The sequence below is a fragment of the Protopterus annectens genome, chromosome 2.part0, assembly GCF_019279795.1.
Source record: "Protopterus annectens isolate FY-2018-M chromosome 2.part0, PAN1.0, whole genome shotgun sequence".
Taxonomy (NCBI): domain Eukaryota; kingdom Metazoa; phylum Chordata; order Ceratodontiformes; family Protopteridae; genus Protopterus; species Protopterus annectens.
The window spans coordinates 572156630-572172717 of record NC_056728.1 but is presented as its reverse complement, the minus strand read 5'-3'; the positions used below and the strand labels follow the sequence as shown (position 1 = coordinate 572172717).

General features: G+C 45.0%; 1 protein-coding gene across 1 annotated transcript in view; it reads left to right on the top strand.

Annotated features, from left to right (window-relative positions):
* Positions 1 to 16088, top strand: part of TNKS (tankyrase) — a 2150186-nt gene that overhangs the window by 2013266 nt on the left and 120832 nt on the right. The window contains exon 26 of the mRNA XM_044060937.1: positions 13465 to 13621. Within this exon, the coding sequence (XP_043916872.1) occupies positions 13465 to 13621 (157 nt within the window). The remainder of the gene's footprint in view (positions 1 to 13464; positions 13622 to 16088) is intronic.

Below are 16088 nucleotides of genomic sequence, written 5' to 3'. Positions count from 1 at the left end.
TCCTCCCCTCTTGTCCTGTATTTTTTTCGCTCTAAAACCGTTTTGAGTTAGAGGTTTTAGTGCCTGTTTTCCCTTCTGTGTATGTGGTCAAAAACCGTTTTAGTTAGAGGTTTTTAGCCCAATTTGGCTCAGTGTGTGTTCTAGCTGAGGTTTGTGTGTGTGCTGTGTAAAAAAACTCATTCCCGCGTTTTGTGGTGCTTTGCGTGTCTGTGTCCTTTCCTGTCAGATAGTGACTTGTACAGATTGTGTTTTTTTTCTTGGTGACTACTTGTTTAACTATGTCCAAGGATTCCAAGGAGCACAAACCTTCGGGTTTTAAAAAGTGCTCTGTGTGGTTACAAAATGTCCATCACCGATGGACATTCTGTTTGCGTTTATTGCCTGGGAGCAAGCCATTTGCAGGAGTCCTGCAGCTTCTGCCATGCTTTTAGTCCCAGAGTTCTACAAGAAAGAAAGAATAAGCTGATTTTAAAGGGACTCTTGAAACCCTCGTTTGATGAGGCCATGGACTCTGCTTCTAGTTCTAAATCTAAGTCCTCAAAGTCAAAAAAGAGATCTCCGGCTCCTTCAGTTTCCTCGGAGCCACCGGAGAAAGTCACAAAACTTGCTTAGACCTCCTCGGCTCCACTGTCCTCGGGGCCGCAGGAAGTGTCGGTGTTGATGGAACTGGCGTCGGCTCCAATTATATTGGAACCTCTTTGCAGCCGATCACCCAGTCTTAGACCAGTGTCTCCTGAGAGGAGATCTCGATCTCCCTCCCTGTCCTCCAAATCCTCCAGGACTCTTTCAGATGTGGATGTTGATAGGGTGGTGCAGAGGCTCCTCCAGTCGCCAGTTTTGGCAAAATTGTTTTTGGCTCTGTCCCAGTCGGCTCCGGAGCCCATCCCGATACCTTCTTCTATCATTCCTCCTCCGAGTGCATCTCTGTCTTTGGAGCCAGAGTGTTCCGCTCCATGTGATGTTCCTGGGTCAGTTCCGATGGCCCCTCCGGGCCTATCGGTACCGACGTCTGCTCCGACCCCGTCGGCGCCGTCCACGGGGTTCGGGACTCAGGATTCTTCAGTCGGGCCCAAGGGGGACATCTCGGGACATATTTCGGTTCCTAGTCTCCCGCTCGGTGCCTCGGCTCGAGGAACTCCGACTCCTGTCATGGTGTCGGAGGCTGGCCGGTCCTCGGACTCGGGGGGGCCTGCCTTTGAGGCCATGCAGACTGCGCTGGCCAGATTGTCAGTTACATCATGCGGGTCGATCATTCTGTCCCCCACCACTCCGGTGAGAGCCTCTGATCACCACCTATCTATAGACAATGGAGCATCAGGGCCTAGGGATACCCCCACGAGTGGTCCCCAAGTTTCTGTGGGCCCTTCAGAGTTCGTGCCTGAGGAGCCCCCTAAAAAGAAAACATGCAAGAGGAAGCACATAGACTCCCAGGATGAGTCCTCTCACCTCGAGGAATTGGAGGGGTCCCCCAAGTCATCCTCTGATGATGTTTCCTTCTCCGACATCCTAGAGTTATTGAAACAAAGAGGTGACTGGCTGTCCAAAGCCCCCTCCGAGGAGGAGTCTGTCTTCCTTAAGGCCTTTGGTGCTCAGCCCTCCGCCTCTTGAGTGTCCCTACCCTTCAATGAGTTCCTGGATTTAATTTGTCGGAGGGTGTGGGAAAACCCTGATTCTGTGGAACCCGTACCCAGGCGACTCAATAAATTGCTTTCTGCTCCCCCGGGTAAGGAGTCCCTGTGGATGCCATGGTGGTGGCGGCGGCGGCCACTCAGAAGGAAGTAGCAGAGACTTCTTCCTCCGTCCATCCTCCTAACAAGGAGTCTAGGACCATGGACCGGTACGGGAAGTGTACCCTCACATCAGCAACCTTTACCTTACGGTTGCTGAACTATCCGTCTCATTTTACTTGGCTCCAGAGAGATCTCCTCAAGGAGTTAGGAGGTACTCTTGCGGGTAACATTCCTGAGGCGGTGGCCCAGATGGTTAACGCCCAGGTGTCTACCCTCATCTCCATCGTTAACTCCTCCATGCGGCTCATTTCATATGCAGCTGATGGAGCGAGTAGGGCAGCAAGCTCAGGAGTCGCTCTTAGAAGGCAAGCCTGGCTGCGCGTTTGTCATTTCGCGGAGGGCTTCAAGTCTTCTTTCACTGACGCCCCCTTTGACGGTTCTTCTTTGTTCGGAACCAAAGTGAAAGACACCCTCACCAGGTGTGAACAAGAAGGAAAGACCCTGTCTGCTGTAGGGGTCCGTTTTTCCCTTCGCTCTAGGCCTTACCCCAAGGCCCAGCAGGGTGGGAAGATGTGGTTCAAAAAATCACAGAGGTTTTTTCCTGGCGCACAAGGTGAGTCCCCCTCCAGAGGCAGAGGAGGGGGAGGTTTTTCAGGGAGACGCCGCCCTAGAGGCAGAGGGGGCCCCCGCAATTTGGGAGACCGCGATTCCTTTCGCGGCTCTCCCTACCCTCGTTCCTGATGGGATGCCCGACTGTGCTTCTCCGGAGCCAGTCGGGGGTCGAATATCGTTATACCCGGAAGCCTGGCAAAGCATCACCCAGGACCGATGGGTATTACGAATACTTTCCGGAGGTTATGTCATTCCTTTTTCGTCAGACCCCCCCCCCCCCTCCAGTCAGAAAAATCCCGGACGTTCTACCCAGTCAAAGGGATCAAGCAGCTTCATAGGTTTCAAAGCTGCTAGGAAAGGGAGCTATCCAGTGTGTCCCCTCAGACCAAGTCAGATTAGGGACTTACTCAAGATTCTTTTTGGTGCCGAAAAGAACAGGGGACCTGAGACCCATATTAGATCTCAGCCAACTGAACAACTATGTACAGAAGTCCAAGTTCCGTATGGTCACACTACAATCGATTTTCCCATTGTTGGGAGAAGAAGTATGGATGTGCTCCATCGACCTCAAGGATGCTTACTACCATGTAAAAATGGACAGGAGTCACCTATGCTTCCGGCTGGGAGCCAGGCAGTTCCAGTTTCGAGCCCTGCCCTTTGGTCTCACCACAGCCCCCAGGGTGTTCACCAAGTGTATGGTGGTGGTGACAGCTCACTTGAGATGTCAAGGATTCGAAGTGTTTCCGTATCTGGATGACTGGCTCCTTACCACCCCCACCAGGCATCTACTAATCCAAACCAGGGACGCTACCATCACTCTCTGTCAACACTAATCTACCTTGTTGCCCTCACAGCATGTCATTTTTATAGGCGCAGAAATAGACACAGTTCGAATGCGAGCATTTCTACTGCAGGAAAGAATCAGAGTCTTACAGCAACAGGTGCATACCCTGATACCCCTGAGGAAAGCGAAGGCAAGATGGGTTCTTCAACTCCTGGGGACCATGGCAGCAACTATTATGTTGGTCCCTCTAGAGAGATTGCACATGAGGCTCCTTCAATGGCTCCTCTTTGCTGAATGGTCTCTCCAAAAACTTCCACTTTCCAACCCTATTTTGCTCACGGACAGATGCAAACAGGATCTCAGTTGGTGGCTTTGCACCAACAATCTGGACAGGGGAAAACCCTTCGTTCCACCCACCCCGGTTGCCACAGTGACCTCGTATGCCTCCCAGATGGGGTGGGGGGGCATTATCTCAGCAGGACAGTCCAAGGCACGTGGCAAGATCACAAGATACATCTGCATATCAACATCCTAGAGATGAGAGCGGTGTTACTTGCATTGCAGGCACTTCAGAGCTTTCTACCTCTAGGGACTATTGCAATACACTCTGACAACATTTCAGTGGTGTGGTATCTGAACAAGCAGGGGGGAACCAGATCTTACCCCCTGTGCAGAGAGGCCATGTGAGTGTGGCAGTGAGCAGTATCTTCCCAACGGTGTCTGGTGGCAACGCACATTCCGGGGAAGTCCAACATGGTAGCGGACAGGCTAAGCAGAGCTATTCTGATGCCTTACGAGTGGTCCCTCAATCGTCTAGTTGCAGAACGAATCTTCAGCAGATGGGATCAGCCTTGCTGCAACCTTTTTGCCAGCCCCCTCAATGCCAAATGCAGCAGCTACTTCACGCTGATCCCCCCACAGGGGGAGTCACCCAGGGACGCTCTAGTTCACGATTGGCCCTCCTGTCTGCTTTATGCTTTCCCTCCGTTTCCCTTGCTATCAAAAGTGATTCAGAAAGCGCAATCCTTGGGAAGCAGAATGATTCTGATTGCTCCACAATGGCCTCGTCAAGTCTGGTTCCCCTTTGTCCAACCCTACTTTGTGGACACTCCTTGGATTCTGGACCCACAACCAGATTTACTGACACACATGTCGGGACAGTTCCACCCCTCTCTGCGGACCCTCCGGTTGACAGCCTGGCTACTCCACTTCCATCGTTAGTTAGGCTTCATCAGTTTTCACCTGAGGTAGTTCACATTTTATCTTCCTCTCATAAGACCTCTACTAGGAAGATTTATTCTAGCAAGTGGAAGAGGTTTTCTATTTGGGCCCATACCCAAGGAATTGATCCTTACACAGCCCCAATTGCTTCAGTATTGGAGTTTTTGTCTATGTTTTTCCATCAGGGCTCAGCGTCAGCTTCCATTAAAGTTCAATTGGCAGCGATTTCTAACTTTCATGTTGCTAATGAGCCCAGTCTGATGGCTCACAGACTCTGTAAGGCTTTCCTGAAGAGCACTCTATTACTCCGTCCTCCGGTCTCAGAACCTATTATATCCTGGGATCTACATTTTGTCCTACAAGCCCTTACTTCACCACCCTTCAAGCCTGCAGCTACCTGCAATTTAAAATTCTTGACCTGGAAAACTGCCTTTTTAATAGCAATCACTTCAGCCAGGGGAGTTTCAGAAATTCAAGCCCTTTCTATCAAAGCTCCATATCTTATTTTTCACAAGGGCAGGGTGTCTCTTAGATCAAACCCTTCCTTTCTTCCTAAAGTGGCGTCCATGTCTAATCTTAATCAATCTATTGAGTTGCCAGTATTCTTTCCCCATTTTTCAAACAAGGCAGAATTAAAATTTCATCGGACTGACGTCAGGGAAGAAGCGACAGAAACCGAAGCCGGACCAAGACTTTGGAACTCGGGCCGACTATGGGTCGCCTGCCAGCAGGATAACCCAAGTGTAATGACTGCAACAGTGAATACACTCGAACATCTACATTTATCGTAGGTACACAACTGTACTTTACGTTTCTATCTGCACCGAACAAAAGATCTCCGAAAATCTGATCAACTATTTGTCTCCTTTTCGGAAAACAAAATTGGGTCCCCTGTCTCCAAAATCACCCTATCCAGATAGATATACAGTTGCATCTGTTTCGCTTACTCCGCAGGGGGGAAAGACCTGCCATTTCCGGTCAAGGTTTACTCTGCTCGGGCTGTTTCTACATCTACAGCCTATCAAGCCAGATTGTCTATGGATGATATTTGTGCTGCAGCTACTTGGGCTTCTCCTCATACATTTGTTACTCATTACAAGTTGGACGTGGTCTCTAGGGGCAGGTCTTCCTTTGGTTCCACAGTACTCAGGAGTATTTTCCTATGAGCCCCCTAGGATGTAGGTGCTAGGGACGCTGTCCCACGGGTAAGAATGTAAGCGCGATTGGACTACATAACATCAAGAAGTTATGTACTCACCATAACGTTCGATGTATGTAGTCCATCTCGCCTCACATTCTTACTTACCCTCCCACTTTCCTCCTTCCTGGAGGATCTGGAGGTTAGGTTTTAATTACAGAGTTCCCTTCACTTTTAGCTTATTCTTCTTTAACTGGCTGTTGTTATGCATGGGGTATGAATAAGTGTTTGCAGCAAACTAGATCTGGGGATATGGAGCAGTGCAGCATGGGATACCTGCTTAGCCCAGCCAATAGAAGACTTCAGGCTAGAAAAGTTTAGCTGAGTCGGAGCCACGGGTAAGAATGTGAGGCGAGATGGACTACATACATCGAACGTTATGGTGAGTACATAACTTCTTGTTCTTTACGTCCTGGCTCTTAAGGGGAGGGGTATGATTTGAAGGTTTCTGCTGTGTGAGTAATGCATCTTTTCAGAAATGTGAAACACAAGTATGTCCTGTGTTGGTCACAGGACTGAGGAAACAAAAACTATGGACATTAGTGAAGGTTTGCAGCAACAATTGGCTAATAAAGAAACACTCACCTCTGCTGTAATTTCTGCTTCTGGGCATGACATTGTTCTTTACTAAAGGGAGGGATGCCCAAGAACTGAGTTAACATATAAGGTAGCACCCCATTCCAATCTGTGGTCAACAGAGATCCCAGCACCTTCATAGATTTTGCCATCCTTTGACTGCAGCATAGCAGCAGGACTCAAGAAGTCCTTCTAGCTAGCCCAGTTAATAACACAAGGTATTTCATCCAAGTTAAATATGCTATCATTTGTGTTTATTCATTGTGTCTTAATTAGAACAGTTACAGAAAATAATAATCTCCTGTTAAATAAATACTGTCCACCAATATCTGATTCTTTTAGAATGTCAGTGATTTTTGGAGTGTATAGGTGAAACTGTGAATAGCTGTTTCATGCAATTTGTGATAACACTGGAATTTTTTATACTAAAGATGTCACAGAAATGTTTTGCAAAAGATGCATTTGTTATGTGGATCATTTTTTTTATAGTGGGCAACTGTTGGCATGAACCTTCTGTATACTAGTATAAAACATTGACATGTTATAATAGAGGCATTGAATTATTCCTTTGAAAATGTACCCATTTCTTGTATGATAAAACAACTTTCTTTTTAGAAAATATATATTTCTGGTGGTACAGATGTGTAATTGACAAATATTTTGTCATCAGATAAAATAAATATTCTGCCATGATTGTTACCTTTGTTCTGGTGTATATGAATATGTTTATGGAACTGTTAGACTTGGATTCCACACTCGTATCAGATACTAAAGATTTACTTTTTATTTGCAAAGGACACAGACGCTCCATCACTGAGGTTTTTTTAACTGCAGATAGATTTAGTTTTACATTTACAAATCTTATTGATAAATATTGGGTAAATTGTATGGATTTGACTATATTTGATGTTGATGGTAAGAAAAGAATTACTGAATTGTACTGGAAACCAACCTGTAGTATGCATTTTGTGTATGTCTCAAGTTGTAACCCTCTGTTACCTCCCCTTGTGTAAATGTACTTAGAATAAAAGTATGCACGCATTTTAAGAGAATCAAAAAAATGCAATTAGAATGTTTTAATAGAAGCTATTTTGAGCAGGATATACATGCACTGTGTTTGAAGACCAGTCATAAAACTAGGCATGATCTTTCATAGTATAGTACTAGGCTATCTGCTCTAGGGCATTTATAAACCTAGCCAAAGTGTATGTGGCTTTCGCCACCCCATGTAATGATACAAAAGTGTACAATTTAAATTAAATTTAGTTTACTGTGCCTCTATCTAGCAATGACACAGAGATGACCCCCGGGGTAAATCTATGATCATCCATCCATTCGTCCAGATTTCTCTTGAAGAGAGTCAGTGAGGGGCTCTGCCTAACATGGACAGGTAACCTGTTCCAGAGTGCGGGAAGCCTCTGGGTTATGAATCTGTCCCTCCAGCATGTCCTGTTCATATTTGTGCTGAGGTTTAGATCTTTAGCTCTCGTGGCTCTGATGGATTTGGATTTTTTGAGGTGGAGCATGTCCATTAATTCTGAATTGGACATGGCCTTGTACGTAAGACACAGATCACCTCTGAGCAGGCGGTATGCTACTGAATAGAGCTGGAGCCTTTTCCGTCTGGCAGCATATGACATATGCTGGAGACCCTTGATCCTCTTGGTAAGGTACTTTTGGGGTCTCTCCAGCTGCTGCAGGTGCCGGGTGAGGTACATACCAAATGGGGCATTGTACTCAATCATAGGCCTGATAAGGGAGGAATATAAGGGTACAATGACATCCTTTGATCTGGATGTGAATCCCTTCATGATAAGGTGGGCAAGGTAGTAGGTCTTTCTAACCACTTTGGCGACATGGGTGTCAAAAGAGAGGTCACTGTCAACTTGGGTCCCCAGGTCTCTGATTACTTTTTCCGTACTTAATGGATTACCACCTATGTGCTAATTTGTGGGTACTTTGTTTTTTCCAAAGGGGATGACTATACATTTTTTGGCATTTAGTTTAAGGCCATGGCTCTGGCACCAGTCGTCTGTTTCTGTGAGACCCTTCTGGAGGATGCATGTGTCAACTGTTGTGTCGACTATGGCGCCTAGTTTGCAGTCGTCTGCAAACTTTGTCAGCCACAACCCCCCTATGTTTGCCTGCACATCTGAGAAATAAATGCCGAACAAGAGGGGTCCCAAGACACAGCCCTGTGGGACTCCACTTGTGACTGGCTTTGAGTCTGACATAGCTCCAACTATTCTGACTTTGTGGGTTCTGTCCTTTAGCCAGTTTGCAACCCATTTTGTGACAAGCGGGTTTACATTTAAGCTGTTGAGCTTGGCTATGATGCCTGAGTGGGGTATTGTGTCGCAGGCTTTTGCCAGATCCAGGTAGGCTGTATGAACTGCTTTGCTTTCATCGATGGCTCTAGTGACTGTTTCAAAAAAGTACACCAGGTTTAAAAGACAGGATCTGCCTTTTACAAAGCCGAACTGGGTAGGGTCAATTGTCTGTAGGTCCCTGATGTCTTTGTTTATGAGTTCCATAATGATCCTTTCCATAGCTTTGCAGACCAGGCTGGTCAAGCTTATGGGGCGGTAGTTTCCGGGGTCTGTAGAGGTGCCACCTTTGTGGAGTGGGACCACTGTAGCTGTACGCCAGTGTTCAGGGACGTATCCTGTAGCAAGGCTAAGATTAAACAGTGTTCTTATGTGCGGGTTTAGCTCCTCTAGGAGTTCACGTAGCACGCAACCCGGGACACCGTCAGGTCCCATGGATGCTGTATTTTTAGCTTTGCTGAGGGCAGCTCTCACCTGGACATCTGAGATTTCAGGGAGGTTGCATTCAGCTGAGATATTTATTTCGTCTTTTGGGGAGAGGGAGGGGAGAAATTTGCACTGAACCTGTCTGCCAGTATGTTGGCAATATCTGTGGGTTCAGTGTATTTTTTGCCGTTATGAACTAACTCTGCACATATCTGAGGGTTTCCGCCCAGGTTTCTAACATAACTGAAGAAGGCCTTGTGATTGTCTTTAGTGTCCTTAGCGATTTTTCTCTCGAAGTTGGCCTTTGATGATTTTATTAGTGAACATAGTTTTTTGCTAGTGCTGATCAGGGATGCCTTCCCTTTATGGGATTTTGCTCTGTCTTGCAGTAGCTTCCTTCTCTTGTTATAAAGTTTGTTTATGGTTGGGGTCCACCAGAGAGGATGCCTGCCTTTGTTGGAAAGGGTCTTGGTTTTATTTGGGATTGCATGATCCATGCATTCTTGGAGATGCCCGTAGAAAGCATTTCTGAAGGATTCAACAGCGTGGGATGTGGTTTCCACTGGCCCAGGGGACTTGAAGGATGCCATTTCAGTCCTAAGGAGTGTAAAGTCGGCTTTTGAGAAGTTTCTCACTGTGGTCTTTTGTGCTGGGGGTGGAGGTGGGATATGAATATCTAGGGTTATTAGTTTATGGTCTGATCTCACTAGTGAGGGGTATACTTCTGGTGTTGAGCATTTTGTCCCCATGTTTGTGATGATCAGGTCAAGTATATTATTTCCCCTTGTGGGGGAGGTGACTAGTTGTTCCATCGCATTTGAGTTGATGAATTCCAGGAACCTTTGGGCTAGGGTGTTGGGGCTTGAGTAATGCACCCAGTCTATGTTTGGGTAGTTGAAGTCTCCCAATATGATGGTATTTTGTGAGACATTCATATCCTCCAGTGTCTCCAGGAAGGCTGAATGGAGTTCCTGAGATTGCGAGGGTGGTCTGTAGCATGCTACAAGTTGTATAGCAGTTTTGCCTACGGTTATTTGCACATGGATGGTCTCCGATGCTTCGTGCGTTGCCACTAACCTGGAGGTGTGGGTGTCTTTAATGAATATGGACACTCCCCCTCCTTTTGTGGTTCGGCCCAGGTTTTGGGGCCGAAATGCATAATACGAGGTATAACCTGGTAGGGCTGGGGTGTTCACAGGAGCCTTGAACCAGGTTTCAGTTACTGCACAGACATCAATGCTCTCCATACTGAGGAGTGCTTCAAGAGCCTGCATCTTGAGATTTAGACTTCTGGCATTGAGCAGCATTATCCTTAGTTTTTTTCCTTTATTGTTTTCTAAGGTGGTGGGTTTATCTTTTGAGCCTTGCCTAAAAAAGGCACTATGGGGGTGGCAAGAGCCTTAGCCAGTATCCGAAAGCCCAGTGGTGACAGGTGCAAGCCGTCCCTTGCGAAGCAGCGTGGCTTGTCCAGCATGTCATCCCAAGCAGACAGACATTGGATCCCCCTAGAATGACACCAGTAATTGAGCCAATTATTAAAGCTGATCATCTTGTCTTTGTATTGTGGCATCAATCTTGGTGAGGGCAAGATGCTGGTCAGGGTCATACCGGCCTGGGCTACATAATCAGAGAGCTCCTCTATGTCTCTTTTCATGTAGTCCAAGGAGGTACATCTCCGGTCATTCACGCCAGCATGTACAATGACGGAGTCATATTTGTACTTGCTTTGGAGTGACCTGAGTGCTTGTGTTATGTGGCGGATCCTAGCTCCCGACAAGCAGCTCACCGTTACCCTCTCTTTGTTCATCCTGGTAAGCGGGACGTCAGTGTGTCTGACTATAGAGTCACCTATTACTAGTGTATCAGGCATGGTGTTTCGCCTTAAGGGCTGTGATTGTTTGGCACACCGACTTTGTGTAATATGTGTTGCTTGTGCAGAGTTTTGTGGTGGTATTTTCTTGGATGTCTGCTTTGGGAGCCTCTGTTGTTTCGGTAAGTTTTTTATTAGAGCCTCCGAGTATGTCTTTGTGTTGGTTTGCAGTTGTGGTTTGTTTATGTGAGACTGGGTTTGTTGTGTGTGTGGTTACCTTCTCCTCCTGTCTGGTCTTGCTAGTCCTGTGTTGAGAGAGTTCAGCCTCCAGTTTGGCTATATAGTTGCATCTCTCACATGTGTTTGTGTTTGTTGGGAGGAGGAGAGAGTTGTCTGTGTACATGAGACAATTGTAACATTGTCTCAGGATTCCCAGATTAACCAGGTGAACTGGAGAGGACGTCAGTAATATACCACTCGACATGCTAGAATAGTATAAGGGGTGATGTGTAACTGGGTCAGAGAGATGACTTTGAAGGGAAGTGGGTATTAGCACGGGTTGTAGGTGGATGTAGTGCTTATGTTAGTTTAAGGGTGCTTCACTTAAAAGAAAGGTTTTAGGAGCAAGTGCTAGGCTTATGATAAAGCAAATAGACTGATTTTGTTGAAAGTAGAGCTTTCTTAAGGGAAAAATTGAAGTGCAGACTTGGCGGAGCCAGGAATACTTTAAGCCTGTTTAACTGGTGCTGCGCTATGCGCACAATCGCACAAAGCCGCGCAAACGCGGATTTTAAACAGGGAACTTCAAAAGAGCTGGAAATGGTCCAAAACGACCAATTACTACAAGCTCTTGTGATGAGGTCACTCCTTCAGGGACAGATAGGCTGCTCAAGGCTCCCCACTCCCACTGGTGAGCAAAGAAACTTCCTTCTATCCAAGTAAGGCAATGGACAACACAGGAACTACACCACAGACCAGAATACAGCAAAGCCTGTATACTGGTCTAAACTAGTCGAGAAAGGTGGGAAAACAAGGATTTTTTTTTGTTTTTTTGTTTTTTAAGTTAAAAAGTACACAGAAATGCAGGAAAAACAGTAATAAATCACTTATCTTGGCAGACAACTATTTCAAAATGTAAGCTGGATTTGAAGTATTTCTGGTGGTACAAATGATAAACGTAATACTTATTTTCACCACAAACCACCACCAAATAAAACAGGAAGCGATTAAATTTTAGCGGTCAAACAGTTTAATAACGCTTTCCTAAAAGACTTCTTCAGAAAATAATCAAGTCACTTAACACATCTGTTTAAATAAGGACAAGTAACCAATCACTTTTCAAATGTAATTAACACATAAAAAGTTGCAAAAATTAAATTTATATACAAAACTCACGTATTTTTTTTTTTAAAAAAAACAATGTTTACTGATTCATTTAGACCTGGGACTTTGTCAGCATTTAACTTAATCTGCCATTTAGTTTCTAAACCTCAGTCAGCCACCCAGAGGAAAAAGAAGTAATGGACCTACAGGACATTCTGACAGTATTTAAACCTGTAAGATATGAGACTATAATTATTCATTCTGTAACTGAAAAGTAGATGAATTAACACTTTCTTAAGTTGGGTTTAAATTTTATTCCAAGTCAAAGAGCAAGTCTTACAAACTTTGATTAGTGACTTGGTTGCTGAAGGAGCTCTGCATTTGGCAGTGAAATTAGAAGCTTACATTATCTCACCCACCGGTGTGGGGGGTGGACTGGGATTTCTGCTGGCAGCTGAAGAACACCAGAGTAAAGGTTAGGGAGTGTGTCCCTGTTTGCTAGCAGGCTACCAGCCCACTGAGATGACTGGGAGACCTGAGTGAGTTGGCATCATGTGCAGTAAAACCTGTGATGTCACTAATCTTTCCAGTTAGGGATTACTGGTCCCTGCATCCAAAAAAATCCCCACTTAAGCCATGCATTTGATGGCCACCTCTCACCTCTTTTCATTTGGAGTGAGTGACAGTCTAGGGAATGACAACTAATAGCTTATTCTCTCCTGGGAGATAATGAGCCCCACCTGCAGGGTCACACTAGATTTTGCCCCCCCCCCCCCCCCCTGGACAGCAGAAAAATAAAGAAAGGGAAAAGAGCCCAACAGTCACTGCTTCTCATCTGCAGTGATTCAGACACAGAGCTATGATTTTGGCCCTCAGCTTTAGCCCTGCTCCTCCTAGATTACCTTTGTTCCTCATAAAGTCAGATCCATCTGTTTGTAAGTACATTCTTATTAAGTAATGAAACTAAACCTGTACAAAGATTGACTGTCACTAACTATATTGAGTCTAGTATATGAAGACCTGTTGTGAAAGAAAGAGTCACTCTTTCTGACACACTGCTATGATTTTACAGCCCGATACTATGTTTTTTTATTGCTCAGAGGTTGAGAGGTAATCCACCAATCCTATGGGAAGTAGACCATATGATCTCCTTGTAGAGGGAGGACCAACCCACTTGGAGGGTTACAGTAGCATTCAGCTACACCTCTTCCCTGAAAATAAGGGGATAAGGTTTATATGGGCTTATGCATTGTGGACGGACATGAGTGGTGAGTGGAATGGGAGCTAAAAAAAAAGAAATTAGGGTGGAAGTGTTCTGTGTTAAGTGGTTTTAAATATGGGTAACATAACAAGTTATTCCCTTCTATTGCTTTTATGGAGCTTAGCAATTTGTAGTATAATTTTTTTATGCCCTATAAAGAGCAACTGTTTAATTTATGTATTTTATTTATTTCTAGACAAATGCTGTTTTGTAGAGTCACACTTGGAAAATCATTCCTTCAGTTTAGTACAATGAAGATGGCTCATGCACCACCAGGCCACCATTCTGTCATTGGCAGACCGAGTGTAAATGGGCTAGCATATGCAGAGTACGTTATCTACAGAGGAGAACAGGTAAACATGAAATTGTTAGTGTACATAGTGTTTGATAACTCAATCTCATGGCTATGCATAAATAATACATTTCTGTGTCAGTGTCATTTTGCATGTATTGCAGGGAAGAAAAATCAAATTGAGTGAATCTTTCCAAGGCATATTCTTCCCCTTACACTTCTACCTGTATGTTAGCATGAGGTAACAGTACTGTGCAGCCCAGTTTGCATTACCTGATCACCCAGTGATCAGCAGCTGTAACAACCTTTTATGTTTCCCTTCCTTGTATTTTTCATTTTCTTTATTCACTGAGCTTAGTGTTTTGATGGGTTTTTTTTCATTTATTCAAGTTTACACAGTATGAAGACTGATGTAATTAGACTGAAAACTACAGGATGAAGCTCTTTAGCAGTTTATGATCTTAGTCCTAGGTGTTAAACTGCCAGAAAAATCCTTTTTGAAGCATGTATTCATTTCACACATCTGTTCCATAGTGCCACATCTTTAGGAGCTGATTCACTGCAGCATTTTTAATGTGTTTACTGCCATATGAGCGCTGAATGATTATTCTACTCTGTGGCATGAGATTTTATTTTGTCTGATGCTGGGGTTAGTAATTATGTTCTTTCTGTCTGCCAACCATTTTTTTTTTTTTTTTTTTTTGGAAGCTTTTGTGATTTGTGGGAGAGGACTGGTGAACTGCATTCCATGACATCATACAGCAACTACACGAGTATTTAGCCTCAAAGTCCACCGGTTTTCTTTCAGTCCTACTGTTCAGAGCTTGATCCTGATACGCAGTGAAAAGTTTCCACATTTGATGCAAAATGTCCCTTTGACCTTTAAATTACTAGATAAGACCAGGAGTAGCATTGCATGCTCTGTCTCATGGAAGAACACATTTCCTGTACTGCCTCAGGGAAGAATACAACATAAGGCAATGCCATAAGTGGCAGTGACACCAGCAGTTTTCAGAATAAGAAGCCTTTGGACCCTCTCATTCCCTCAAGGATGGTACGGTCAACTTTGCAACCCAAGGTCTATTCAAAAAAGCACAGTCACAAGGAGTAAGACTCAAAGGACATGTTGCAACCTAGCCTTCTTTGGAGTATGTACATTGTTAAAATGTCCTTTATGTCACCACAGCAGTCTTCTGTCTTGGAGGTTGACAGCCTGAAAGGAAGACAGCCCAGCTTCCTCACTGTGGGTACATTCCAGAGGAACTGGGAGGATCCTGCAGTCAGCCCGAAGATAACCACTGGCTAGCCTGATCACAGAGAGCATTCACTAGAGTCACCCAGGAGTACCAGAGTCTGAAGACTCCTCTTCCACAGTCTTCCCTCGGCCCAGTAGGGTGTGTTGCCTTAGCTCAAGTGTTGTACACTAGGTCAGTCTGTGCTGAGCTCAGACATCAAATAATGTTTGATAGGAGTTTGCAGAATAGGCGTTGGACAGCACCCTTATGAAATATGGCTTGATGCTAGTTCTGGGCCTGTACAGTCCTGTCTTTTTCATTTTCTTTGCTTGGAATGTGCATATCTGAGTGCTGACTCCTTGCTGCCTGATTTCTTAGCATGAGGACATCATCTTCATGCTTCTGCTTGAGCCTGTGCACAATCTTGGTCATCATTTTCATGGATTGTAGGAGACTTGACTTCCACTCAGGCTTCCATGCAGAGTTTTGAGGACCCAGAGGCCATTATTTTTGCAATAGGCAATAACAATGAGCCTTTTCCAATGTGACACTTCTTCTCTTTAGATGACCACCCTTTTGAAGAGGCCTTGAATTCATAAAGTCTTCTACAAATTTCTGGAGTAAAGGAAATGAAGCCAAAGACTAATTCTAGAGAGATTTATGATACCTAGTAATGGAGGAGGTTCTCTTTGCCTAGGCCTCTAAGGAACTAGTGAATGACCTCTTGATGAGGAAATAGTCCCACACCATTGTGGATGGCTTTTACACCCTGTCTGGATCATCCTTTTCCTCTAGCATGCCCAGCCATTAACAGAACATGCCTCTTTGAAGTTTGAGATACACTTTGAAGCATCATATGGTCTTACTTTCTGTAGTGCCAGTTAAGTTGGCACAATGAAGGCTCTCTTAACCCAACTGCAGCAGTCCTGACCATGGTCGGCTTTTGCCCTTGGGAAGATGCTTCTCCATCTTCAGCCTTATTTGGAGAGCCAATTGCAAAAACAAGTGGGTCCTGGTTTTGGTCAGTTAGTGGCATTTTAAAGCTGGTATAGTCTTCTCCCCCCAAAAAGTGTTTACATATCAAGTATTCCCAAAATAACTTTTGTGACAGGCCCAGACTACTACTGAAGGAGTCCATAGAGGTTTTCTCTCTCCCTGTCTCTTTGTCAAATCTTAGACCTCTGTAACTTGTGGACATTCAGCGCATATTATTCCTAAGGGTTCTTTTTCAGGGAGTCCGGTACCTCTTGGCACAGGGTGTCTGGACATTGTTACTGGGTAGGGATTTTTGCA